Raw genomic sequence first — 26,706 nt, 5'->3', positions numbered from 1 at the left:
CCCCCCTCCGGGGCTCCCCAGCCTCCCTGCCTGGTCGTGATGAGGGAGGCCTCCCAGGATGTCCAGGGCCTCCTCCAGCTCCTCCATCAGTTCCTGAGGCCCTGTCCGCCCCCGGCTGCCCTGGGAGGGCCTGGAACCTGGCTCGCACTGGAAGAGATGAGCAGAGGGGACCTAACATACAGACAGCCCTGACAGGGGGCTGCAGTAGTAATTAGCTTCTCACACATCCCCTGGGTTATTTTTAAGCCTCGCTCTTCCCTGGTTTATTTTTAAAGTAACACTGGCACGTGGCTGGCCGGCTGCCCTTCCCAGGTGCTGGTGCCAATTTGGGCCAGGAATGAAGCAGGGCAGATGCGCCCCCTCCCCGGCTCCCCACTGGGTGCCAGAGTTACCCAGCCCCTCATCAGCCCCTGGTGAGGTTGGCCAGGGAGGTTCCTGCTGTGCCAAAAGCCTGGGTCCAGCCTGGGGGGAGCAGTTGGGCCGGCAGCGGGGGACCCACCGCAAACTCCCACCTCACTGTCCTTGACCAGGTCACCTCACCTGCCCAGCCTCAGCCTCTTTACTCCTCCTGGGGTGTGTGATGCTGATAGCTGCCTCTCTGATGTCAGACACTCCACAGGGAATGAGACTAGAATGCTGCACAAACAGAAAAGAGTATTAGGATAACCCACACCCCTGGGAACACGCTCCCCACACTGTCCTGCTAACCCCTCTCCCAGCCAGGCCCCTCTCCCTGGTGAGTGACACCCAGTCTGAGGCTGCTCTGTTCCCTCATCCCTTCCCCAGCTGCCCTGAGACCTGCCTTCCACATTTACATTCTGGCTGGACCCTACAGGCTGCTGGTGACCATTAAAAGGCTTCAGCTGGGATGGGGGTGAGGGCAGAGCCCCCCTCCCCCAGCACCTCCCCACCCATCTCCCTCCTGGCAGCCTTCCTTTTTTGTGGAAAAGCATTGCCAGAGGTTCGCTCTGACACCCTCTCCTTGGGTTGGGTTCGCAGCAGCAGCTAAGGCTGGAGAGTTAGGACATAGAGTGGAGGGCCCTGAAAGGCAGGCTGAAAGCTTGGGCTTCTGTCCCTGTAGGCAATGGGGCGTCGTGGAAGGTTCTGAGCAGAGGAGAGGCATGATCTGGAAGCAGGTGTGGGGAACTTGAGGGGACAGGGCCCTGCCTAGCAGCTGCTGGGGGTGACAGTTAGGAACAGCTGCCCAATCCAGATTGGAGAATGTGAGGGCCCAGGCGATGGTGGTGGCTGAAGAAATAGAAAGAAAGGGCAGGACTAGGGAAGCAGGAACGGCTGAGACCAGGCATGCGGGCGAAGAGGAGGGAAAGAAAGGCAAGGTGTTCGCCTGGCTGACTGAGGAAGGAGGACATGATCAGAAATCAGGCAGCACAGGGAGGGCCAGCATTGGGGGTGGGAGATGATGCATTCGAGTGGCCAAGCCGGGCTCAGGGGTCGTGGTTCAGCCAGGTGGTGGGTGGGAATACAGCCTGGGGCAGAGCTGGAGGCGAGGCCTTGGGGCCTCCCTGGAACCAGCATCAGAGCATCCCAGGCAGAGTCCTGGCCCAGTCGGGATGCAGAACGGAGCCGAGGCAGCAGGGGAGACTGCCAAGGACCAGTGGAAAGCAGGAGGGTAGAGTTTCGGGAGGAGGAGGGCTGGCCACCAGGGCTGAGCGTGGCCAGAACATGAAGGAAAATGAGGATGCCAGCAGTCTAGGTCACCCTGTGCAATTGTCCAGGCTGTGACTGCCTAAAAGAATCCAGCTGGGGGTTTGGGTTGCTGAAGTCCAGCCTGCTCACCAAGTGATGCGCTCCCAAGGGCTGCATCCACCCAGAGGAGCCCATTTGTTCTCATTTGTCCCAGAGTGCCAGGGAGCTGGGGCAGCCAGCCCTGCCCACAGGGCACTGGGTCTGGAACTCAGGTCGGTCCTGATGCTCTTGGGGAGAGCAGTCTTACTGGACAGCCTGATGGGTGAAGGGAAAAGCAAGATCAAGGTGAGGACATGGTGGGCCTGCCTACCTGCCACCCTCCCTGTCTCCCACCCTTTCCTTTTCTTAAAGACATGAGGAGTCTTTAAAATAGTGAGGAGATGCCAGACCGGGCATGGCTCAGCGGTTGAGCATCTACCTATGAACCAGGAGGTCACAGTTCGATTCCCGGTCAGGGCACATGCCCGGGTTGTGGGCTCGATCCCCAGTGTGGGTTGTGCAGGAGGCAGCCGATCAATGAATCTCTCTCATCATTGATGTTTCTATCTCCCTCTCCCTCTCCCTCTCCCTTCTTCTCTCTGAAATCAATAAAACCATATTTTTTTAAAAAAACACCACAAAAAAGAATGAAGTACTGTGGTGGCCTCCAGGAGCAAAGCCAAGAGGAAAAACACAGGGTCAGTTTTGGGAGGGGAGGCCCCACGCCCTCTGAAATGGGAGAAGGGGGATGGGAGCAACGTGAAGGGAGAGTAGAAGCCATAGTGGGAGGGCCGGGCTCTGCCATGTACTTTCTATATGACCTTGAGCAAGTCAACCTCTCTGCGTCTCAGTTCCACATCTGTAAGTGGGGATGATAATGGTACTTGCCGAATAGGGCTGTGTGAGGGTTAACTGGCTTAGAGCAGTGTGGCACATAGTAAGCGCTCTATAGAGGTCCACTGGTATTGTTTTGAAATTGGGAGGAGGGAGCAGTGGCAGGCATTGAATCATGTGAATAAAGTCAAGTGCAGAGAAAGCCAGTGCTCCCAGATTCCACGTTGGAGCTGGGGGGAAGGAGGGTGAGGCTTGTCAGAACTATAAGCAGTAGCAGGAGAGCACTGGGTCCTGGGGACACTGCCCAGCGTGGAGCTCTTGGCATCATAAAAAGCAAGCGCAGGACACTAACGCGTAACGAGGCAGTCTCTCTAAGCCATAGGAGCCATGAAGTCATGCTCCGTTTATACCTGGCCCAGCCAGCCTGTCGTCCCAGCCTGGGCTGTGAACAGGGTGCGGATGGAAGGTGGGTCCAGCGGCAAGGTCATTGAAAAGGCTGCACGATCAGAGGCCAGAAGAGAGGTGACAAGCCCAGGGTGAGTCAGGCAGCGGGAGGCAGGCAGGGCATGAGCACCGGCCTCCATGTCTCTGTGTGAAGGGCAGTGTCCCCAAGGATGGGGACAGCTGCTTGCTGTCTCCACTGAAGACAGGCTGAGCAGGAATGGCCTGCGCCTCGGTCATTTCTTTCTGCCTAAGGAGCATTTCCAGCAGACAGGGCAGGGTTGAGGGAAGTGTGTTTCCATGGAGAGTGGCGGAATCTTAGCCTCTGAGAAGTCTCTCGGGTCCATTGGGCCGAGTCGGGGAGGGGCTGGACGTGGTGGCTTTTGAGGTCCCTAATGGCGTAGAACTTGAAAGAACATCAGGGCCCAGAGGCCAGGTCCTGTGGGGGCTTCTCTCCCTTCATTGAGGTGCAGACTTTCCTGCTCCCCTGGGTGTGTCCATCCGTCGTCCATCCGGTTCTTGCGCTTCCACCCTGAATGGTGAATGAAGTTGTGCCAAGAGGCCCCCCTGGGGGACATGTGGGGTGTTGGAGAGAGTGTGTAGGAGGGATACCACATCTGCAGGCTGGCTCAGCGGGAGAGAAGGTCCTGGCAGCTGCCTCCAGGCTGAAGTCCTTCTTCTCCTGGGCACTAGGCCAGCCTCCACCATCTAAGCTCCTGAGCCCTGGGGAGGGTGCTGAGCCTAAGAAAAGCTTCCTTCACATCTCCTGGCATCTGCTGCCAAACAGCCTGCCAGCCCAGAGCTGTCTGGGCCACTAGCCATGACCAGAAAGGACAATAGGGAAGCAGGTGATGGAGGCACACAGGGGCCACGCCAGCTCCAAGGCCTCCCCACCAAACGAAACCATCCAGCAGTCCGGCTCTCTATATCCACTGGGAATCTACTGTGGACACTGGGAGAGAGACCCACCACCACGCAAAGCTGGGAGACAGGGGAATGTGTTCCAGAGGGGGCAGCCCTGGAGCAGTCCTTGGGGGGCAGAAGAGATGAGGGAGGCAACTCCGGGCAGCCACAACATGAGCAAGTACTCAGGTGAGGCATGGCGCAGGTGCAGAGAAACCTTGGGACAGAGGGGACTGGGACCATTGGGTGAGTCAGGAGAGAGAAGGCCAGGTAGTGGGGTGGGGGGCGGGGGAAACGGGGGGCGGGAGGCTTCTGAATGGTGAGTGGCAGCTCAGATCTATGCTTTAGAAAATGATAAAATTAATAACAGCTCCTACTTCCTGAGACCCTCCACATGCCAGGTCTTGTACCAAGCACTTTACACACTGCATTTCTAACCCCAAGGCCACCCAGCTACTTGCTTAGATGGGTGATCGGAGCAGCAGTGTGGGCTGTGGGAGAAGCAGCAGGCCTGGAGTCAGGAGACCTGGGTCCCAGGTCCTCCAGCTCTGGAGCTGCAGCCTTCGGTGAGACACCAATGTCTCCAGGCCTCACTGTCCCCACCTGTTGAATGGAGACCACCGCGGCCCACGGGGCTGCACGGGGCTGCTGAAGGGGCAGCAGGAATGCTCCTGAACACTGTGGAGCACAGTGTCCGGGGGGATCCCTGAAACCCAGCCAGGGCCTTTGCTGTGCTGCTCACCCAGATGCAGTGCTGGGAGCTTGGCCCCTCCGTCGGGAGCGACCAGAGCTTAGCCGGGGGACGGTGCCTCCTTGGACCAATGCAAGTAAGAGACTTCAGAAAGGAAACAGCACCACTTAGCTGGGGTCAACAGCCCGCAGTGCAAAGCCAAGGCCTCTCCCTCCCCCTCTCTCAGGCCACACCATCCCTGTCCCTGCTGTTCCCCATCACTCTGGCTTCTCTTCCCTTGTAGCTCTGACTTGCATGCGATGTTGACTCACCCTGGTCCTGGCTAGGACCAGACTCTTTATAACCCTGCAGCTCAGCTTCCCAGCGCCGACAGGCCCCTCAGCCTCTGATCACAGTGTCTGGGAGAGACAACCTGATTGGCTCAGGGCAGCTGATCCTGGTTCCTCTTGGATCAGGAGTCCATCCCTGGCCCAATCCGCTGTGGGCTGAGCCAGGGTCACATGGTACAAAGGGGTGGCGTAGGCCCACCCTTGACTAGGGTGGTTGCAAGGACAGCTCCAAAGAGGCAGGAAGGGAGCAGACACTCTAGACATTTCCACTATAAGCGGCCTCCCTCTGGTCCCTCACCCCCGCCCTCCAGCTTCCCTCTCCTCTCCTCCTGCTCTGTCTGGCTCAGGGCCATACTAGCACATCCCACGAGACCTCCAGGGGGCTGGCTGCTCCTTAGGACAGAAAGGACTGGCCATCCACCGCTGGGTTCATCAGCCTGGCAGAAGGCAGGGTCTTTGGAGGGACGCCATCAGGACACCAGCTCCTGCCTCCTGTGGTTTGAATAGCCACTGTATGCAGCGCACCAGATCCTGCCCTGGGGCTTCCATTGGTCTCAGGATAACGCCTGCTGGACACCCTGCTCTAAAACAAAGTGGGTGGTCCCAGGGCGCCTGAAAGTGCCTGGACTTTAAGGTCAAAAGATGGAGGTTGAATCCTAGCTTTGTCCATTGTCATCGGTCTGGCCTTGGGCAAGTAGTCTTGATTTCCTCACCAACCTGGAGCTAATAATGCCCACCTTGAAGGCCATGGTGAAGAGCAGAGGAAACAGACACAGCACGGGTCTTGGACTGCCATTATTAGGGAGACATTAGAAGAGAGAAAGCACAGCTTCTGTTCTGGTCTGTGAATGGCCTCCCTTCCTTCTTCTTACAGAGCATCCCCTTCCCATTCCCACCCCAGACCCAGCCGCACAGAGGGGAGGCCACGAGGTGAGGCCCCACCCAGGGAACCAGGCCTGGGCTCTGACCACCTCCCAAAGCCTTGTCCCGTGTCCAGCATCACCCCAGGCCTGCCACGCCCCTTTCCTCCCCCCCCACCCCCACCCCCGGCCCCGCCGCTTCTGCGCAGGCAGATCTGACTCAAGGAGCCTTGCTCACAGGCGTCGCTGTGCATAAGGAGAGGGGTGACTATGCCAGGCAGCATCTGCCAAGAGGCCAAGTGAGTGCAGAGATGGATGCTGTGTGGGGAGCTGAGCGATGGGGATGCTCGCAGGGCCAGAGCCGAGGAAGGCTTCCTGGGAGAAGGCAGTGGAGGTGGAGGTGGAGGTGGGAACCCAGCAGCCAGCAACGCATCAACACGGGAGGTGGTGAGTGTTTAAAAAAGAAAGGAAGGTCTTCACAATAATTCTGTAAACCTAAAGTTGCCCTAAAATAGTTTACTTAAAAATAGTATATGGAGAAGGAGAAGGAGAAGGAGAAGGAGAAGGAGAAGGAGAAGGAGAAGGAGAAGGAGAAGGAGAAGGAGAAGGAGAAGGAGAAGGAGAAAGAAAAGGGGAAGGAGGAGAAGGAGGAGGAAGAGGAGGAGGAGGAGGAGGAGGAGGAGGAGGAGGAGGAGAGAGGAAAAGAGAGGAAAAGAGAGCATGGCATCAGACAGTGACCTTGACCTAATTTCTAGTGACAGCCGGGGCCAAGCAGCTCTGTGGCAGCCAGGTGTGCACACTCACCATAAACCACACTTCCAAGTGTCCAGGGCCATCTTCGAAGGCCACCAGGAGCGGAGCCTGCGTGCTCCCAGCCACAGGGGCATGGGCAGGGTTGCGACGGCTCTGACTCCCTCTGGTTTGGGGTGCCCACAGTCCCACCGGCATGGAATGGCTCCTCTGGCAGAGGCTCAGCACTTCCTGGGACAAGGCTTTACTTAAGAGACAGTCTGCTCTCAACTGCCCACTGACTTGTCTGTTTTCCCGGAGGGCAAGACTGAGCCATCCTCATCTCTGCATCCTCTCCCAGCACTTAGTCAAGTTCCTGGCACGAAGAAGTAGGTGCTTAAGAAATGTTTGCTCAATTAATTAATTAAGACAAGCTAAGGGGGAATGAAGCCATTTTCATCTCACTGATTTTTCAGCAGATATTGTTGAGACTAGCCAAGTTCTACACCCTCCCCCCCCACCGTTGCCCCCTCAAACTCCTCGGAGCTGGCTCAGGCTGGCGGAGACCCAGTGCACTCTCAGGCCAGCCTTTGGGGGAGAAGGGCCTGGATGGGAAGGAGGAGGGATCTCAGCTGGAGAAAGCATCTGCTTTGACTGACAGGTTATGAGCTGCCTCTCCACTTTCCCAGAACAACCTTGAGAGCAATTCATGAAGGTCCCACTCAGATGGGCCGTGGACCCCGATCTCTGGGTCCACAAGACCCTGGAAGCCACTGGCAAGTGGAATAAAAGGAGCAGGACTTAGTCTAGGACTTAGTCTTGGCTCTGCCACATACCTGTACGGCTTTGTCCAAGTCACCCAGCCACTTGGCTCAGTCTCCTCAGCTGGAAAACCAGGGCACCTGCCATCCAGAATGCAGTATCTAATCAACTAACATCGGTTAGATTATACAAGGCCTGAGTTGGTACGCAGACTCAGACTCTCACCAGCTGTGTGGTCATGAATGGGCTCCAGAAAGTTTCTGTGCCTTGGTTTTCTCATCTGTAAAATGGAAATAATACCTAGCTCATAAAGGTTTTGTGAAAAGTAAATGAAATATTGTGACTAAAAGCACTTAGGACAGTGGCTGGCACATAGATGCTCAATAAATGCGAGCTTTCTTATTTACTACCATTACTACTGCTATTGTTACTACTTCCTACCACCACCACCATTACTACTGGCTGCTGTGGGCCAGGCACTGAGCTATTGAACGGTACAAGGCACCGTCTCTGTCCTCTGAGCTCAGAGGGAGACTAAGAAGACAAAATGAGACAAGGAGGAAGAGGAGGAGGAAGGGGAGGAAGAGAAAAGGAAAAGGCAGCAAAAGCAAATAGAAGCCAAGATTCCAAGCCCCAGGAGACTGGTCTCCAGGGCTAGATGGAGGTGCGGTCAGGACCCCTCAGGGCTCAGCCAGTCAGTAGGGAGAACCTGAGGACTGACAAGACTTCCTGGATGCTCTGGCCTGTCTTGGTCCTGGGAGGCTCAGGTGGGGCCATGCAGCCATCTCCCCCTGACTCCGTGTGGCGTCGTGTGCTGGGCGTCTGTATAGGAGTGCGTGAACGAGATGCGATTTTAAGAGCTCACTCTGGCTGCCCCTCTGCTTTGACTGGAAGGATGTTACTCAGAGCCATGCTGACCAGGCCAGCCCCCGCCCCCTCCGCCCTCCTTTCCCAGGACAGCCCTCGGGTTCTCACCCCATCCACAGCATCTGCTCAGTGCCAACTGGGACAGCTCTACAGACACGTGGGCCCCAGCAGCTGTGGGTCTGTGTACCCAAAGGCTCAGTGCCGTTGCTTTGGGGACCAAACAGTCCCACTGAGATTTCTGCTTTCTCCACTGTTTATGGATGAGGGAACATGGCCACTCTGACCGCCTAGAACAGGGATGGGCAAACTTTTTGACTCGAGGGCCACAATGGGTTCTTAAACTGGACTGGAGGGCCGGGACAAAAGCATGGATGGAGTGTTTGTGTGAACTAATATAAATTCAAAGTAAAGGAGCGGAGGGGAGAGCAAGAGAACCCTCCGCTCTTTTGGCTCCGCGGGCCGGATAGAACAGCCGAACGGGCTGGATCTGGCCCGCAGGCCGTAGTTTGCCCACGGCTGGCCTAAAACCTTAGAACGTTGCAGGGCCCCAAGAATATCTCCTCCAGCCTCTTCATTTTCCAGAGAAGGAACTCCAGGCCCAGCCAAGGACAGGATCTGGCCTGTGATCACATGGCAAAGCTAGAACCAGATCCCAGGTCTTCTGACTTCCATCCCTGTGGAAGAGTCCAGTGGAAAGAGAACTGCCTTTGAATTTCAAGTTTGCTTCTAGCATTATGGCCTGAGATGAAACACTTTATGTCTCTGGGCCTCAGTTTCCACATCTGTAAAATGGGAATAACAATAACACCTCTTCTACAGGATTGCTGTGTGAGCTCAGACAATAGGATGGATAGAACTTGCCTGTAAAGGACAAAGCCCTGCAGACGTGAAATACTAACAGGCATTGTTATTATTATTCTAGAACAGTGGTCGGCAAACTGCAGCTCGCGAGTCACAGGCGGCTCGCGAGCCACGGTTTGACGCTCTGTTGACTAATGAGTTTGCCGACCACTGTTCTAGAACGTAGAGCACTGCACATACTAAGGACTCAAAAAAGTCTGCTGGTTGCATGGAGGGTGTTTGAAGCATGGTGAGTGGTGAACAAGGGGCTCCAGGAGCACTGATTTGTTTAGGTGGTGGGATCAAGGAAGGCTTCACAGACGGGGTGACTTTTGAGATGGGCTTTGATGAAGAAGTAGAAGCCCTTGGGAGGCTGGGGGTGGGGCAACAAAACATGAACCATGTCCAGAAATGTGGAAATGCAGCTGTGGCCTCCAAAGAGCTGTGGACACCAATTCCACGGGCAGGTTTGGGCTCCAAGCCCTGCTCAGAACTCACCACTCTCTTCTGGGCCGGTGCATGGTCCAGGAAACAGGGAGCTTGCAATTTATTTCATAGAAATAGCCTCCTAATCTAACTTGAACATTGAGGCTCAGCGAGCTGACATGCCTTAACAAAGGCCCTGCAGCAGGCTCAGCAAACGAGGGCCCCGGGGGCTAAATCTGGCCCACCACTTGCTTTTATAACTAGTGTTATTGGAGCCCCGTCACTCCCATTCATTTACATATTGTCTGTGGCTGCTTTCCTGATACAATTGCAGAGGTGAGTAATTACAAGAGACCTTATGGACTGCGAAACCCAAAATATTTACTCTCTGGTCCTTTATAGAAAAAAAGTTCGCCAACTCCTATCCTACACAGCAAGATGGGGCAGAGCTGGGATGGGAGCCAGCCTCTGATTCCTGATTGGGTGCTCTTTAACTCTGCACCATTGCCCCTCTAGGCCCCACCCCTGTAACACTGCCCAAAGGGTGAGATTGCAGGCAGCCGGCCTCTGGGCACACAGTACAGCCAAGAGGGATCCTTGGGGTGGCCACTGTTGCCCCCATGACTCAACATGGCTTCTTACTGGGAGCAGGTCAGACACTTTAGGGGGAAACCGGCAAGGAGATGCCAACAGCCCCTGCTTCTGCTCCATGGGCAAAACAGGAAAAGCCAGTGAGTGTACGTGTAGGACTTGAGCCAGCCAGATGCTAGAGTTACAGACACAGGCGGTTAAGAAGCGCTCAGAGGAGGACTGGCATCTCAGCAGATGGCCAAGTCCACTGTAAATTGGGCTGTAGAATTCCTTTCTCCATGCCAGGCTGTCCCTGGTGCATTCATGTAATTAAAACCCCACCAGATCCAATCTGTTAGAAGTTCTGAGTTCACACATGTCCTGTCCAGCTGGTCATAAGGATGCAGACAGACAATGGGCCTAGGCCATGGCCACCTGGTGTATGGCTGGCCTGGAACAGACCCCATAGGCCCCAGATTGGCCCTGTTCTGTGACACTGCCCACTCTGGGCCTCATGCTCTGTCCATCTTCCCTACCTCCACCCCTTTCAATCCTCAGGCTCACCTTTGATGCCTCCCCTTCCTAGTTTACTCATTCAACAACCAAGATTTATTAAATGCCAGCTACATGCCACATACTCTTCTAGGTGTGAGGAACAGAGTGGTAACAAAAGAGACAAAAATCTCCTCCTTCATGGGGATTACAGTTCAAACCCACACATACAGGAGCATCTCACACATTGTGTGTCTGCTCTTTCCTCCCTCCCCTCCCCTCCCTCCTTCCCCTCCCCTCTCCTCCCTCCTTTCCCCCCTCTCTCTCCTCTCCTGAACTCAGTGCACTGCTGAGCACTTGACAATGGACCATGCAGAGGCCTCCTAATGAATCATCCTGCTTCCCATCTCCCACTGCCAAGCCCTGCACAGGGATGCCAGAAAAAGTCATCTCGATACCTCTTTGACATGTCTGTTCCCTACTCAGGAGCCATCAGCGACTAAGTCAAGGTTTGAATTCCCATACCTACTCTTCAAAGCCCTTGCCCACCTTATCAACCTTCACTACTCGTGAACTTTCCGCTCCAAGAAAACCAGAATTTCTGTTGTTGTTACGTTTCTAATAGCCATTACTTTCTACTTACAAAAGTAATAGAGTTTTGTAGAGAATATGAAATATATAAAAGGAAATTAAAATTAATCATGAACCCTGGCCCATGTGGCTCAGTTGGTTGAGCAATGTCCCATGCACCAAGAGGTCACTGGTTCGATTCTTGGTCAGGACACATGCGTAGGTTGGGGGCTAGATTCCCAGTAGGATGTGTGCAGGATGTTTCTCTCATCAATGTTTCTCTCTCCCTCTCCCTCCCTCTCTCTCTGGAATCAATAAAAACATATTTTTTTAAAAAATTAATCATAAGCCCTAACCAGTTTGGCTCAGTGGATAGAGCATCGGCCTGCAGACTGAAGGGTCCCAGGTTCGATTCTAGTCAAGGGCATGTACCTTGGTTGTGGGCACATCCCCAGTAGGGGGTGTGCAGGAGGCAGCTGATCGATGTTCCTCTCTCATCGATGTTTCTAACTCTCTATCCCTCTCCCTTCCTCTCTGTAAAAAATCAATAAAATATATTTTAAAAATTAATCATGAGCCCATAGTTTAAAGATAAACTCTATGAGCTTTTTAGTATATTTCCTTCCAGCTTCTCTTTCTGAGTGTGTGTGTGTGTGTGTGTGTGTATACTTTTTTTTTAATATTTGTATATTCAGCATGAGATCCCATTATGCATAAAGAGTTACATCCTACCAGTTTTGTTTAGCATTCTAAGGTGGTTTTCTATGTCATTAAAAGACTTCTTAAGAACAGCACTTTTGTGGCTGCACAATATTCCAACACATAAATATGCCTTAATATGTTTAACCAAACCCTATCGGTGAACATTAGGACTGTTTACCATTTTTCACTATGAAAATACTGCTATAAACATCCTTGCTCATAAATCCTTGTTCCGCTCTCTGGTTATTTTCTGAGCAGAGATTCCTAGAAGTGGCATTGCAGGTCCAGCGGGTAGACACACTCTGAGGCTCTTGATGCATATCATGAAGCTGCTTGTCTGAGACTGTGTGTTGGTCCCCTCGACCCCCCAGCTGTGAGAATGTCCACCAGCCTCAGACAGGTGTATTTTGTCTGCCCCTAAAACGCCACGTGTCTTCCTAGCATTGTGTCTGCTTCAACAGCTTCCCTCTATCAGAAGAACTCTGTATTTCCCACCCATCTTTCAAAGCTCAGGGTAAAGACCACCTCCTCCGTGAAGCCCTTCCTGATACCCCAACCTAAGTTCTCCACCTCTAGCCCTCCTTCAGCTTCCTGAAACATTTCCCGCTGTTACCATACATTTATATAATTTGTGTTATAATAACCTCTTCTTTGTTCAGGGCTTTGAGTGTTCAAAGTGCTTCCACTGAGATATTTCATCTGATTCACTTTCAGACAGAAAGTGTTTCAAGGTCAAGGACCGTGGCTTGATCATCTGGGTCTACTTACTTGCTATGGCCCCATCACCAGCCTCAAGCTGGTCCTTGATCTCCTGGACGTGTCACTATTCCTTTTTCTATTAGAACAGCCTTTAGTATGCCCCCGCCCCTGCCGCCGCCCCTGCAGGGCGGACTGCGCTAGGTCTGAGGGCCCTGGATTTCAGTTCTGGCTCTGTCACTGACTCACCTTGACCTAGGGCTAGTCCAGGGGTGGGCAAACTTTTTGACTCAAGGGCCACAATGGGTTCTTAAACTGGACTGGAGGGCCGGAACAAAAGCATGGATGGAGTGTTTGTGTGAACTAATATAAATTCAAAGTAAAGGAGCGGAGGGGAGAGCAAGAGAACCGGATAGAACAGCGGGATCTGGCCCGCGGGCCCTAGTCCCTGCCCCCTTCTGGGCCTCAGTTTACCCGTCTATAAAATGAGCGCGTTGAACTACATAGTCTCCCACACTCCAGAACTGATTGCCCCTGCTGTCCCTGGCCCCAGGCACCTAGAGCAGCCCCAGGGTGCCTCTGAGGGCCCCTGTGCAAAGCCAGCCTCTGGGATAGGCCTGAGGGAGCTGGCCAGGGAGGCAGGCCTGGCTCCGGGCCAGGCTGTGTCTGCAAACACTGACCTTGGCTGCCGCAGGGATTTTCCATGACACCAGCACCCTCCCGCTCTGCTCCCCCTAATCCTGTGGGTCTGGGGAGTGTGGGGGATGGGAGTGATGAAGGCTGCTCTACATTCAGGACCCTGAATCAGAGTAATAGGGGCACCTGTGGATGGTAGAGAGCTCAAAGAGAGAGAGAAGAGAGAGCGGTGGGCCTACACTGGAAAGTCTGGGGGGAAATCAGGAGTCGGGAGAGAACGGGTTAGGGGGCGTGGGGAGTGGGGAGGGGAGCTGAAAGAGTAGCTGGGAAGATGGGAAGAGAGGCCTTAGAAAGGGGCAGGGTAGAGGGAGGAAGGGTGCTGGGCTTCAGAGCTGTCCTTCCAAGGAGCTCTGGCCTGGAGGGGACAAACTCCAGACCCAGTTCTGCACACTGGCCCCTCCCCCACCCAGGTCCATGAGGCCCTGGTGGTTTCCCAGGCCTACCACAGGCCTGGGCAGGGGGGATTCCTACCGGGGCACTGAATCTGACCTCCTTTTGCAGGGGCCTGGGGCCACAGGGAGGGCAGGGGATATGAGTCACTAGAGGCCCTGTGCCAAGGCTGCCGCCCCTCCCCCTGCTGGGTGTCTAGGGGAGGTTTCTCCCATCCACATCCCAGGCCTCAGGTCTGTCCGGGTTGAGCAGCTGCTCCCACCAGGCCTTGTGCGGGACCCTGAGGGGACTTGCCGGCCCCCCAGGAGCTCGGAGCCCTGGGGGACTCTGCAAACTGGAGTGCACAAGTGCCAGGCGAGGCAGAGCGGCCCCTCCAGCTCCGGAAAGTGTCCTGAAAGGTTCTTGGAAAAGGTGGTGTCTGAGCTGGAACCTAAAGGATGGAGAAGGCCCGCACTTCTCCCCAAGCAGGACAGGCTCCTCCGTCCCCCCTGAGGGCCCGGCGCTGCTACCAGCTGCTTCTGCCTCATCTCCTTTAACACACCCATTAGACCCCTTCAAGCCTCCAGTCCCACCTCCTGGCTCCACACTGCTGCCATCCCCAGAGCAAGGGGGGATCCTTGGTGGGTCTTTCCCAGGCGCCGCTCAGGCTCAGGCCCAGCAGGAGAGCCCAGCCCCTCTCTGGGGCAGCTGTGTCTTACAGCCAGCCCTGGCGCTGCCTCAGTCTCCCTGGAGCCCCCACTCCTCTCCAGTGGGGCACCCTGGCAGCACCCTGGCGTCAGGCCCTTCCCCATGTCTAGCTCTGCATCAGCCCAAGTTCACAGCCTTTGAGCACCTCAGGCCACAGGTTCCCCCATCCATCTTCCCTCAGGGCAAACATTAGCCCGTTCAGTGCCTGTATTTACATTAGATAAGTAGGTGTTTGGGAACCAGGAAACAGACCCAGCCAGGCATTGCCAAGGGCTCTTTGTTCCTCACCTACAGAAGGACTGAGCCAACCAGAGAAGGGACATCAGAGAATCTGAAGTCCTGGAAGAAGGACCTTCGAGTTCTTGATGCTACAGAGGAGAATTTCCCAAACTGTGCTCTAGGGAACCCTTGTCCAGCAATGAGCACGGTCAGAAAAGCAGTGGAAGGTCAAACAAGTGGGAAAATGTAGCATGTGCTCCCAACTTTGACTGACCTCGCATGTTAACACGTGTGGGCTCCGATGCAGCCGACACAAATGAAATGACAACAACTCCTGATACGTTCAGCCTTCCTCCAATTGGATTTAACCAAACAACTCCTCCCAGCCAACAGTTGTTCACAGTCCGTGGAACTGTATTTCAGGAAATTAACTTTGGGAAATACTGATCATAGAATGTTGATGTTGAAAGGAACTTTGAAAACCATCTAATCTTGATGTTCCCCCAAACTATTCATACTAGTGATTCGTATTTATTGATCCCAGGATCACAAGCATTTTAAGTCTACTAACTCATCAAAGCCCCACAGCAGTTCTATGAGGTAAGTCCACCACTATTCCCATTTTACAGGTGTGGAAACTGAGGCACTTGGCCAAAGTTGAAAGCTGTTCGGCTCCAAAGGCTGTGCTCTCATCTACGCCACTAAACTGCAGAGATCCCCTGCAGAAAACAGAAATACCTATTTTCAGTATTTCAAAAGGATAACAATAACTTAATTCAGACTCATAAAATCAGTTATCCCGTGCTCATCAGAAGTTTTGATGGGCAGATGTGTCCTTAATTCATTTTGATGGGAAAATAATTAATTATTGCTGTTACATTTATTCAGTGCCTGTTGTGTGTAGCAGCTACGCTGCACTGACCATCACACTGTACTTCATAAATAAAATCTTTCAAAATTTGCACTCTAAGTAAGTGAACAGAAAAAATAATAAAAGGGACCCACAGCAAGGAAAAGCGGTGGAAACCTTTTATCTTGCCCTATCCTCCCATGTCACAGATGAGGAAAATTGAGGCCCAGAAAAGGAAAAGGACTTGCCCAAGACACAAAGCTAGCTGTGGTCAGGGTCAAGTCAGATCCCCAGGTCTCCTGCCTCCTGGCCCCAGGCTCTTTCCTCCACCCAAGGCTGTGGCCAGCGTTCTGGCTCTGTGGCCAGCTAGACCAGGGGTACAGGTCAGGCACTCAGGCTGGCAAGCATATGAGGTCGGTGGGGAGCAGGCAGCTGAGCCCAGTTCAATCACGGCCATTACCAAGGCTCAGACTGGTCATTTGTGCTTTGACCAGAAGGAAATAGGCCACAGGGAGAGAAAGTCCACTAAGAGGCATGCTGGACGCCCCCAACCCTCTGCATCTCCCTGGAAGGCAGAGCTCCAGCCAATCTCTGCGCTCCTCGGTGATGCCGGGAGGAAAACAGAAGAACTGTAATAATATTCATCATTAATACTGATGTCCAGCCACATGATTAATTTTTTTGTCCAGCCACCCGGCTTCCTCAGGTGAATCCATGCCTCCAGCTAGGTTCCAGGACCACCGCTTAGCTGAGTTGCTCCCACGCAGGACATGCTGGGCCTGGTTGAATGAACAGGTCAACCCTGGTCACACTGAGCCAGCGGGCAGAGGACCGAGCATTGAGTTTAGAACTGAGTATCCTGGGTTATAGTCCTGGCTCTGCCATTCACTGGCTGCATGACCTTGAGAAGGTCACGTTTCCTCTCTGGCCTTCATTTCCCCATCTGTACACTATAAGGACTGAGCTATCTGATCGCTAAGGGCCTCTCTGGCCCTTAGAACCTTAAGTCAATGGTGGATTCAGGCCGGTGGCTGGAAGACAAGGGGCGGGGACAGCCCTGGTTAGCGCTCTGAGAGACAGTGGCCAGAGTCTTATGGTTGGTGCCTGGGTTCTGGCTGGTCAGTCCACTGGATGCGAGGAAGGAGGGTCCTCAAACTATGAGCCCCAGGTGGCAGCCTCTGTGTGTATCAGTGACCCACAAGGACAGATGGAGCCCCTCACCAGGAGACGCGGGGCTGGACAGGAGGGAGAAGATGGGGACTACTGTTTGTCCCTCTCCCCCCTGTAAACCCCAGCCTGATGTGGGCAAGGACCAGGCAGGCAGTAGGCCTGCTGGCAGGCAGACAAGCCTTGCCAAACGCCCATTCACTTCCCAGACCTCCCAGGGTCCCCTGGGAGTGGCTCCACCCCAGCGGGCACCCCTCCAAGTGGAGCCCACGTCAGCAGGTCCTCACAGCTCCCTGGGCCTTTCACCCAGCGACAGTGGACCAGGCAAAGGGGCAGAGGCATGCTGACCCTGGGCCTGATACTTGGAGAAGCGTATGATTCCCTGGGCATCACGCTTCTGGTGCTGTTTCTGCCAGGTCCGGCTCGGGCACTGCCCGAGAATGAGGCACCAAGTGGAGCCCTCCCCTCTTGGGGCCCCAGCTTCCCATCCCAGTCACCCTTCCTGGGTGATGAACTGGTTCCGAGGTACTGGAATGAGTGATGAGTCAGAAAGTCCTAGTGGCCTTGGCCAACTCACAAGCCCTCTCCAGCGTTAATGACTCTGTCAAATGGAGATAGTCCTAATAATGACCTTGTAGGAAATTTTTGAGAATTAGAGTTTAAAATGTACCTGAAAGATAAGACTTGCAGCCTCAGCCTGTGGTGGGAAGTGAGGGGGGCCTTGAGGACCGCTGACACCAAAGGTAAGGCCGGAGCCACCCCGGACAGGACCGTGGCTGTAGTGAGGAATGAGGCTGTAGCCTGGTAAGAGCCTTTGGTTAAGCCTGGATGTGCCGCCTGCTTTGAAAATCACTCCATTCAACAGGAGGCGGGCAGGGGAAGGCGCTGTCATCTGGGCTGGGAGACAGGGCACTGGGGATGGGACAGGGAGAGGCTGGGAGGAGAGCGGTGTGAGAAATGCATGGGGGAGGTGCCATCATGTCTGCTGGGACGTGGGCTATATTCAGATGGGGGAGAGTCCCTCACCCTGAAGCTGGGGGACTTTGTGGGCACCCCACCATGGGCAATGAGGCTGCCAGGAGGGTGGGCGCTGGGTCTTTCTAAAGGCTGATGGGCCGGGAGAAATCACAGCCTATGAACAAACACAGGGTGAGGTGTTGGTGGTGGCCAGAGAGGTCCTTCTCCCTGATGGAGGGATATGGCTGCCTGACCCCACAGAGACTGCCCCCACCTCCAGGACTCCCCCTGTGAGCCCCATCGCTACTGCTTCTGTGGCAAACTCCACAGGTTCCAAGTGTTTTCACAGCCAGTCTCTCCTTTCCCCCTGAAGACAGCTCTCCCAGGCGGCCAGGGATTAACAGCTGTAGCTCAAGCCCCAGAGTGCAGAAAGGTAAAAGAGGTCCAGAGAGGGGGTAGATTTGCCCGCGGTCACACAGCCAGCCTGTGGTCAAGCTGGGGCTGGGCCCACACTCCCCAACCCCGATCCAGCCCATCCACAGTGCCATGCCCTCCCCCACACCCTGTGTGGTACTGGCCTGCTGGACTGGGAAGGACAGGGTGAGAAGCAGCTCTGGCGCGGGGCCTGCCCAGCTGTCGAGGTGAGTTGTGATCTGGCTGCCATGGCCGAGCTGGCGGGCACAATCTGTTCTCACTCTGCTGAGATGTGGACAGGCCAGGCATGGTGGCGCACCAGCTCAGCTGTCCAGGCCCCTGGCAAAGGGTGACACAGTCACCAGCTAGATGCTGTGATCAGGGAGGCAGGGGACCCCATTCTAAGGGTAGCCCAGAGCCTCACATACCCCAAGCCGCTGTCCCCAGACCTCCCTGAGCTTGAAGACTCAAATGGCCTTGGGCTGACAGAGATGCCTACTTTATTGGACCTGAGCTGACCCCCAGCCCCGGTGGAAGGTGAGGGCAACCTGGCACTTCATTCATTACTCATCATAGTGAGCTCTTCTTGAGCACTTGATACATACCAGGCTCTGGGTTAAGTGCATTAAACACATTTTCTCACTTATTTCACCCCGCTTAGCAGCCCCATTTTACAGATGTGGAAACTACAGCTCAGAGAGGTTTAAAATCACACACACAGTCCGTGGAAGAATAAAGATTTGAATTCAGATCATACACCAAAGCACACAGTATCCTGCCCTGCCTCATCAAAGGTGCTGTGGGCATATCCCCTGGGCATGAACGAGAGAGGAACACAAGGTCCAGCAGTACCTACCCTACACCCTCAGCTAGTGTTTAACTGAATCTGTGTAGTTGGTGACCCTGGGGGACGGGTCGGGGGGTGCTGGTAACATTGGCCCTGGAGGTCAGAGCTGAACATTCTGTGCCACTCAAAGCAGAGGTCACTTCCAGCTGGGGAGAATCCAGAACAACTGCATGGAAGAAGCAACATTTGGTTAAGTTTTGATAAGGCTTTGAAAGGAGGAAAAATTGGAAAGCCTGCCCGCATTATTTTTATTATAATAATTTCATTAACGAAGTAATGTGTAGCTTAGCCCAGTGAAGGAAGCAGAGCCAGGACCAGTAGATTTCATTTTACAAATGAGGAAACATGTTCAGAACGTGGGAGTGCTTTGCCCAAGGTCACACAGCCACTAGCAACAGGGCCAGAGCTTGTGCTGAGTTCCCATCCAGGGTCCTAGCCCCTCCAGGGCTCCAGGCAGAACTCCTGGCTTAAAGCCATTTGATGGTTGGCTCAGAGGGAAGCTTCCTTCACTGCTGGCCTCGCCAATGTGGGGCAGGTGGAGGTAGGGCAGAGAAGGGTGCAGGAGGCAGGGGGCAGGTGTCCGGAATCCGCAGCCCGGGTAGAGCTTGCTTTCTCTCCTCTTCCACTGTTTCTCTCTTCCCGCCCCCAGGCTATGGCCACGCAGCGCCCAGCACGGATGGCGGCAAGGTGTTCTGCATGTTCTACGCGCTGCTGGGCATCCCGCTCACGCTGGTCATGTTCCAGAGCCTGGGCGAGCGCATCAACACCTTCGTGAAGTTCCTGCTGCACCGCGCGAAGCGGGGCCTGGGCATGCGGCGCGCCGACGTGTCCATGGCCAACATGGTGCTCATCGGCTTCTTCTCGTGCATCAGCACGCTGTGCATCGGCGCCGCCGCCTTCTCCTACTACGAGCACTGGACCTTCTTCCAGGCCTACTACTACTGCTTCATCACGCTCACCACCATCGGCTTCGGCGACTACGTGGCGCTGCAGAAGGACCAGGCGCTGCAGACGCAGCCGCAGTACGTGGCCTTCAGCTTCGTCTACATCCTCACGGGCCTCACGGTCATCGGCGCCTTCCTCAACCTCGTGGTGCTGCGCTTCATGACCATGAACGCCGAGGATGAGAAGCGCGACGCCGAGCACCGCGCGCTGCTCACGCGCAACGGGCAGGCGGGCGGGAGCCTGGGCGGCGGCGGCGGCGGCGGGGGCGCGGGCGGCAGCGTGCACACCACCGACACCGCCTCCTCCACCGCGGCGGCGGCGGCGGGCGGCGGCTTCCGCAACGTCTACGCCGAGGTGCTGCACTTCCAGTCCATGTGCTCCTGCCTCTGGTACAAGAGCCGCGAGAAGCTGCAGTACTCCATCCCCATGATCATCCCGCGGGACCTCTCCACGTCCGACACGTGCGTGGAGCAGAGCCACTCCTCGCCGGGAGGGGGCGGCCGCTACAGCGACACGCCCTCGCACCGCTGCCTGTGCAGCGGGGCCCAGCGCTCCGCCATCAGCTCCGTGTCCACCGGCCTGCACAGCCTGTCCACCTTCCGGGGCCTCATGAAGCGCCGGAGCTCCGTGTGAACGCCCCGTCCGCGGGGCCTGGAGCAGCTGGGAGTGTGGGCCGGGCGGGGCTCCTGCCCCGCGGAGCAGCGGGGGTGGACGAGGGGGCCGCCCCCAGCCGCCTTCAGCCCCTGGGGGACACCCCACCCCTCTCCACCATCCCCAGCCCCCCATCTCCGACTGTGCCTGCTCGCACCAGCCAGCAGGAGCTGGGGCTCTGAGGACCCTGGAGCCCCTATCTGCGCCCTGCAAATTCCGAGAAATGTGAAACTTGGGGGGCGGGGGGTAGCAGGGAGAGAAGGCAAAAGCTGGGAGCCTCCTGTCCCTTTGGAAATCTAAGGAGCCCCCCCAGTTCTCAGAGGCCCTGCTGGTACCCAGACTGCTCCCCCTCCCCCAATCCGGAGGGGACTTCGTGTTCCGTGTACGTTTGCATCTCTATTTATACCTCTGTCCTGCCAGGTCTCCCACCTTCCCTTGGCTCCAAAAGCCAGGGTGTCTTTGTCCAGGTCACCCACTCAGTCTGCTCCCCTTCCTCATCCCCAGTTATGTCTCGGAACCTCCCACGACCTTCTGTGTTGTTTTGCATGGCTTTGCAGTTATGGAGAAAGTGGAAACCCAGCAGTCCCTAAAGCTAAACCCCAGAGGGCAGGCGGACAGGAGCCAGGCCAGGCGGGCTACCGGGGGAAGGGGCGGGGGGCAGCAGAGAAGGGAGGGGAGAGCTAATGGCCAGGGTGGTCCCGCTGGCAGGTGAGAACCAAGTGGCCTTCAGTCACATTCCCAGAGGGGCAGAGGGAACCTAGCCTTCCGACTGACACGCCCCTTGCCATCCGGCCACTGCTCACCATTACCAGCTCTGACATCTGGAATAAGTTGTAGCCTTGGAAAACCATGTCCTGACTACTCATCGTTTGAGTCTCCCAACACTCCAGTTAGGTCACCAGGGCAGGAATGCTCATCCACATTTTACCGATGACAATGAGGCCCAAACAGGTGATGGGACTTGTCCAAGGTGACACATACAGCAAAAGGCACGGGGGGGGGGGGGGGGGGACCAGAACCCAGGCCACTTGTTCCCAGGCGGAGTGCTCTTTCCTTCCCATTCCTCTGCCCGCTCCTGAAAGCAAAGCTCCTGCCCTGTGCACTGGCCTTGTGTGGGCAACGGGGCCTAAAGCAGGCCCAGACCTCAGGTCTGAGCCAGTGCTGGGCTAGAGAGCTGGCAGGCATAGCCTACTGGGACTATCCCTGACCCCACAGCCAGTGTTGGTGCCTGTGTCCCAAGTGGCTAGAGATAAGCTAAGGCTGCAGCAAGGCACGCCCCTCCCAGGTGGGGGGCTTGGAGTTGGTGTGCCAACTGCCTATTTCGCCTGCCACCCAGAAACCCAAAGGGAGAGCAGAGATGGAGGTGGGAACCTAGGCTCCCTGCGGGGACCCACCACTGGAGCTGGCACCTGACTCAGGACAGCATCAAAGGGTGGATGAGAGGCTTCTCCTCTCTCAGTGCTGCCCTTGCATGCTGTTCCCATGTCCCAGCACCTGGACACGCTCAGCGAGGCCCACGCTGGCATTCAGAAAAGCTGGAGTGGGGACCCACGGGGTGATCCGCCTCTGGGAACCCCTGGGAGGGAAGAAGTCTGGCCTGGCCTATGTGTGAGTCCTGTCTCAGCTGGAAAAGCTGGCTGCCCACGTGCCAAGGAGAGCAGGCCCCAGGAGCCGGGGCGCCCTCTGTGTTTATGTTGGGGTGGGGAGCGGTGCCGGCTGCCTCTGTCTTGTGTGTGACCCTGCCCTCGAGGGGTCCTGTCCCGTCAGTCCTGAGGGAGCCACAACCAAAGTTGCAAGGAGATGGTGGGGAAGGAGGCTGAATGGCCCTGCTCGGTCTCCAGGCCCCCAGTCTCTGCTGGGTCTTTCCCGGGGAACTGGACGGCCAGCATTGCTTCCCTCCCCCCTCCCACTGCAGGCAGCCTTTCTGCTTCCCCAATGCCTTATGCCTGGGCACACTGCCACAGAATATGCAATATGTGTGGGTGACATGCCCCACGCCCACACCCCCACCCCGGGCAGCCCCCGGACCACAGAGGCTGCGGCTGCCACGGCCTCCCTTTAGACCCTGCTGCCTATCTGTCTTCACACTGAGAATGGCGTCTAATAAACACTGTCCATGGAGACCAGGTTCAGGCTCGGCTGCCTCTGTCATCATATACCCTGAGAGCTGCCAGGGCTGGGCCACCTGCTGGCCCGCACACACACCTCTTCGCACACTCTGCCCCCGCCAGGGTCTACAGACACACTAGCTGATGCACCTTGGGCTGACTAGACCTTTTGCTTCCATGGGCCTTAGGGAGAAGGCTGGGGACAATACTGGCTTCCCTTTTGTGATTTCCTCCCAGATCCAGGTTTTCTGTTTCACGAGGAACAGCTATAAGGCGAGACCTTAGAAAAGAAATCACCTGGTTCAATTCTCCCCTTGAAAAGTGTAAACTGAGGCCCAGAGAGGGCAAGTCACTTTCCCTGAGTCCCACAGCAATGAGTGGGGGGCCCAGGATTGGAACCAGAACCGGGGATTCCAAGTCCAGCACTCCCCCTTCTCCGGAGTCTTCGGAGTCTGATGGACACACACACACTCCAGCTGACAGTGACGGCCTGTCAGCCAGGAGTGGGGGTGCCCTTCTTCCAGCAGGGCCTTCCAGGCTCAGGGGCCTGATACGCACAAAAATGTCTCCCTCAAAGGGAGAAGCATCACAAGCACCTTCAGGGTACATTTTTCTCTGGAGGGACAACTTGGCCTGGGACTGAACCCCAGAGCCCAGGACAGACCCAGCTGGTCCCAGCCCCCGGAATCAGCTGGCCAGTGGCTTCGAGATGTTGCTGAGTGGAACCCAGAGTAATGTCTTTATACTGCAACCCCGAACCTATCTACATGCCTGTCCACCTCTCTCTCTTTCATGAAGCAATACTTAATCCCTACTACAGCCTTTCTATTCTAGTTCATGTGATGAAATGCTGGTCACTGCCCACTCAATTTATTTCTCTCCCCACTAGTGCTCCCTGCAGATTGAAATACACTGGAGAAATAAAGGGGGTGGGGTATGGGCACTTTCTCCAGTCTTCCCCCCTACCCATATAAGTCAACTGAAAGATAGAAAGAGAGACCTATTGACTGGGGGTTCGGGGATCAAAGAAAGAAGTGGTAGCACCTGCACCACCACTACCACACACCCCCTCCAGGAGGCAGGACACTGTGACAGTGCTCCTGGCTGCTCCGTGCGGCTGCAGGCAGGCTGCTGGGACATGCTTCTCATTGACCTGTGGCCCTCAGGGTGACCTCAGCTCCTGGTGGCTCACCCGCACCTAGAGCACCTCATCAGAAGCCAGGGCTCCCTCTGTCTTTCTCGGTGAAACAACAGCAGAAATGATGTCATTTTTGAGGTCAGCACGAGGCAGCTTTTACTCTTTAGCAGTCCTTGCAGGACACAAACATGCTGACACTTGCCCTCCTTTCTTTTCTTCTCTCTCTTTTTTTTTTTTAATCCTTACCTGAGGATATTTTTCCATTGATTTTTAGAGATGGCAGAAGGGAGAGGGAGAAGCAGAGAGAAAGAAAGATCGATGTGAGAGAGACACATTGATTGGTTGCCTCTGCACGTGCTTCCCGATCGAGCCTGCAACCAATGTATGTGCCCTTGACCGGATCAAACCCAGGACCCTTCAGTCCATGGCTGACCCTGTACCCTCTGAACCAAACCGGCTAAGGCTGCCCTCCTTTCTTCATCACCCAAGACAAAATAATCAGAGCTCGAAGGGTCCCGGAAGGGCTGCATTCATGTCGGTCTTCCAAGGGTTGACCAGAATTGTGGCAGCTGTGAACTGCATGCCAGCCCCTGCCTAGCCCCTGAGGGTGCAGAATTGCCCATGGTCCTAGCGTGGGCTCTGTATCTCTAGGTGATGCCATCCCACCCTCCTTACTTACACACAGTATCTGAGGCATCCTGCACTACAAAATACACTGAGTGGCCAGATTATTATGATCTCTGAACGCATAATAATATGCCCACTCAGTGTGTGTGTGTGTGTGTGTGTGTGTGTGTGTGTGTGTGTGTATATTAGAGGCCCGGTGCATGAATTTGTGCATGGGTGGGGTCCAGCCAGCCTGGCCAGGGGGAGGGGACATGGGCGGTTGGCCGGCCTGCCTGCTGGTCGAACTCCTGGTCGAGGGAACAATTTGCATATTAGCCTTTTATTATATAGGATATACACTGAGTGGCCAGATTATTATGCGTTGAGAGATCATAATAATCTGGCCACTCAGTGTATATGCACAGCAATGCAAAACTAGAAACCAGGACTGCAGAAGGGGGCGGGGCATAAATATACCAAGATCCCGGCTGCTGTGGTGACGGTGTGAGCATCAGATGGAGACAGAAGCATCCTGGGAGCCAAGAGAGAAAGAAGCCTACAACATCACCTCTTCCCCAGACGTGTCCCATGGTGTGCCCGTGGGAAAGGGTTCCTCAGTCACATGAAGCTGGGGAAACACTGTACCTGTCACTCATGCATGGAGCTTCACAAGGCATCTTCGCTTATAAAGGCTCTGAGAAACCCTGCAGCAAACACAGCTGCTCCCCTCAGCCTCACCCACACTCATGCCCAACGCCAGACCCTCTGTTTGTGTGGCATCTCTTCAGGGCCTGTGTTCCACAGAGCACGTCTTGGGAAATGCTGATCTATCAAAATCTCATTGTCTGGTGAAGAGAGAAGGCTGATCCTCCCCCTCAATAAATTCTTTAAAAAAAAAGTTTAGTTTAGAAGCCCTTCTATAACTGAAGGCCATGACATTACCAAATACATATTTTATTCTCAATTACATGTCAGCTTGAACCAAGGCTCAGAGCCAGAATCAGACAGTGGGTTGGTGGCGGAGCTGGGACTTGAGCCCAGCACGATGGCCCTGAAGCATTTGCTCTCACCCACCTCACTGTGTCCTGTCCCCAGGCTGGTCCCTGTCATCAGCAAAGGAACTCACAGAGCTAGCTGTTTAGGACATGTCATTTCTCATTCAGAACATTGGTGAAAGGGGAGGCTGTAACCTGTCACCTTTCAAAAATGACAGGTTCTGATGCAGCTGACAAACCCCGTTCCACCGAGATCCTCTCAATCCCGTGCATGGGGCCACCCAGCCTCTTCCTACAGGCTCAGCGTTGCCTCAAGCCGAACAGCATCCCACAGCTCATCTTAGGAAGCCGGGACCATGGGCCAGGACAGGACTTCTTGCGAGAGGAAAGAGCACTGCCACGCTGACCATGCTGGCCTCGCCAACCCAGGGCACACGTCACCGGCTCCACTGAGCAGCGGGTGCCCCCTCTCACTCCCAGAGCCATTCAGACTCCATTTTCCAAGAGGCCCCTGGACAACCTAGTCTACAGTGGACACAGTGCCTTCCCCTTGCCCGGGTGGCAGTGATGCTAGGACGACAGCCTCAGGCACTGCCACCACCTTTGTCAAAGCCTGCAAAGAAACACATGCACACACTCCTCTAGACCCTTGGCCCAGCTCCTGTTTTTCAAAGGAAGGGACTGTTGTTTACCAAGAGGAAGTGAGATGTTCAAGGTCATGAAGCAAGATAATGGTGTAGCCAGGATTAGTATCCAGATAGCCTAACTTTCCACCCTCCCCACCACACACACACACACACACACACACACACACACACACACACACACACAGCGGGGCCCAGCCTTCCCTGACTCTGATTTCAGATGAAAGCTGCTAATCTCTAGAGTTGAGTCATTCTCAGGCTGGAAATTTCCCACATCTAGGTCGGGACAAACATTGGGAGACTCACATCTCTGCCCCTCAGCCTCCCAGCTGCAGGGGAGGGCCTTGTGAGCGGTGCCACCTCTCAGGCAGGGGCTGTGGTGGAAATGACCCCCATGACCTTTCTGGTCAGGAACTCCCCAAGAGTCCACACGAATGGCATTTGCCATTTACAAAGCTCTCTCACTTCCGTCTCTCCTTTAATCATTGGACACCTCAGAGGGTTTAGGTGAGGATGAACACCCCATTTTGCAGACAACAGCACCAAAGCTCAGGAAGACCCAGGTCCTGAGAACAGGGACTGTCCCACAGTCACCTCTGTTTCTGAGCGCTGACCAGACCACCGGGCATTTCCTTGGGAGCACAGCCCAGTAACTCTTGGCCAGCGAGTGTCCCATGCAGCTTGCCAAATTGGAACCCATGGGTTGGAGAGCCCCCAGATGGACATGGCTCACAGAACCCATTAGCAAAAGGAGACAAGGAGTTATGAATACTGTACCCACTTCACCATGTGCCCCTGTCCAACCCTGCCCGGAGCTCCGGGCTTTGGACCAAGGGCAGCAGAGTGTCCAGCCAGCAACCTCTGCCCTTCAGCGGGAGGAGCTACAGGTTCCCGGGGGAAAGGTCATGCCTCTGACCCACGCCAACTCCCCAGATCAACACTCTTCCACAGGTCTTGTTCCCTGAAGAGGGAGCATGTGACCAGGTCATCCCTG

General features: G+C 55.2%; 1 protein-coding gene across 1 annotated transcript in view; it reads left to right on the top strand.

Moving 5' to 3' along the window:
- KCNK3 (potassium two pore domain channel subfamily K member 3) overlaps window positions 1–22,342 on the top strand; it is a 37,778-nt gene extending 15,436 nt beyond the window's left edge. Inside the window, exon 2 of the mRNA XM_080684538.1 lies at window positions 19,275–22,342. Coding sequence (XP_080540664.1) covers window positions 19,275–20,203 — 929 coding nt within the window. The 3' untranslated portion in view covers window positions 20,204–22,342. The remainder of the gene's footprint in view (window positions 1–19,274) is intronic.
- Window positions 22,343–26,706: the final 4,364 nt, after the last annotated feature.

This window comes from Plecotus auritus (genome assembly GCF_963455305.1).
Source record: "Plecotus auritus genome assembly, chromosome: 8".
Lineage (NCBI taxonomy): Eukaryota > Metazoa > Chordata > Mammalia > Chiroptera > Vespertilionidae > Plecotus > Plecotus auritus.
This window is presented reverse-complemented; position numbering and strand designations above follow the sequence as displayed.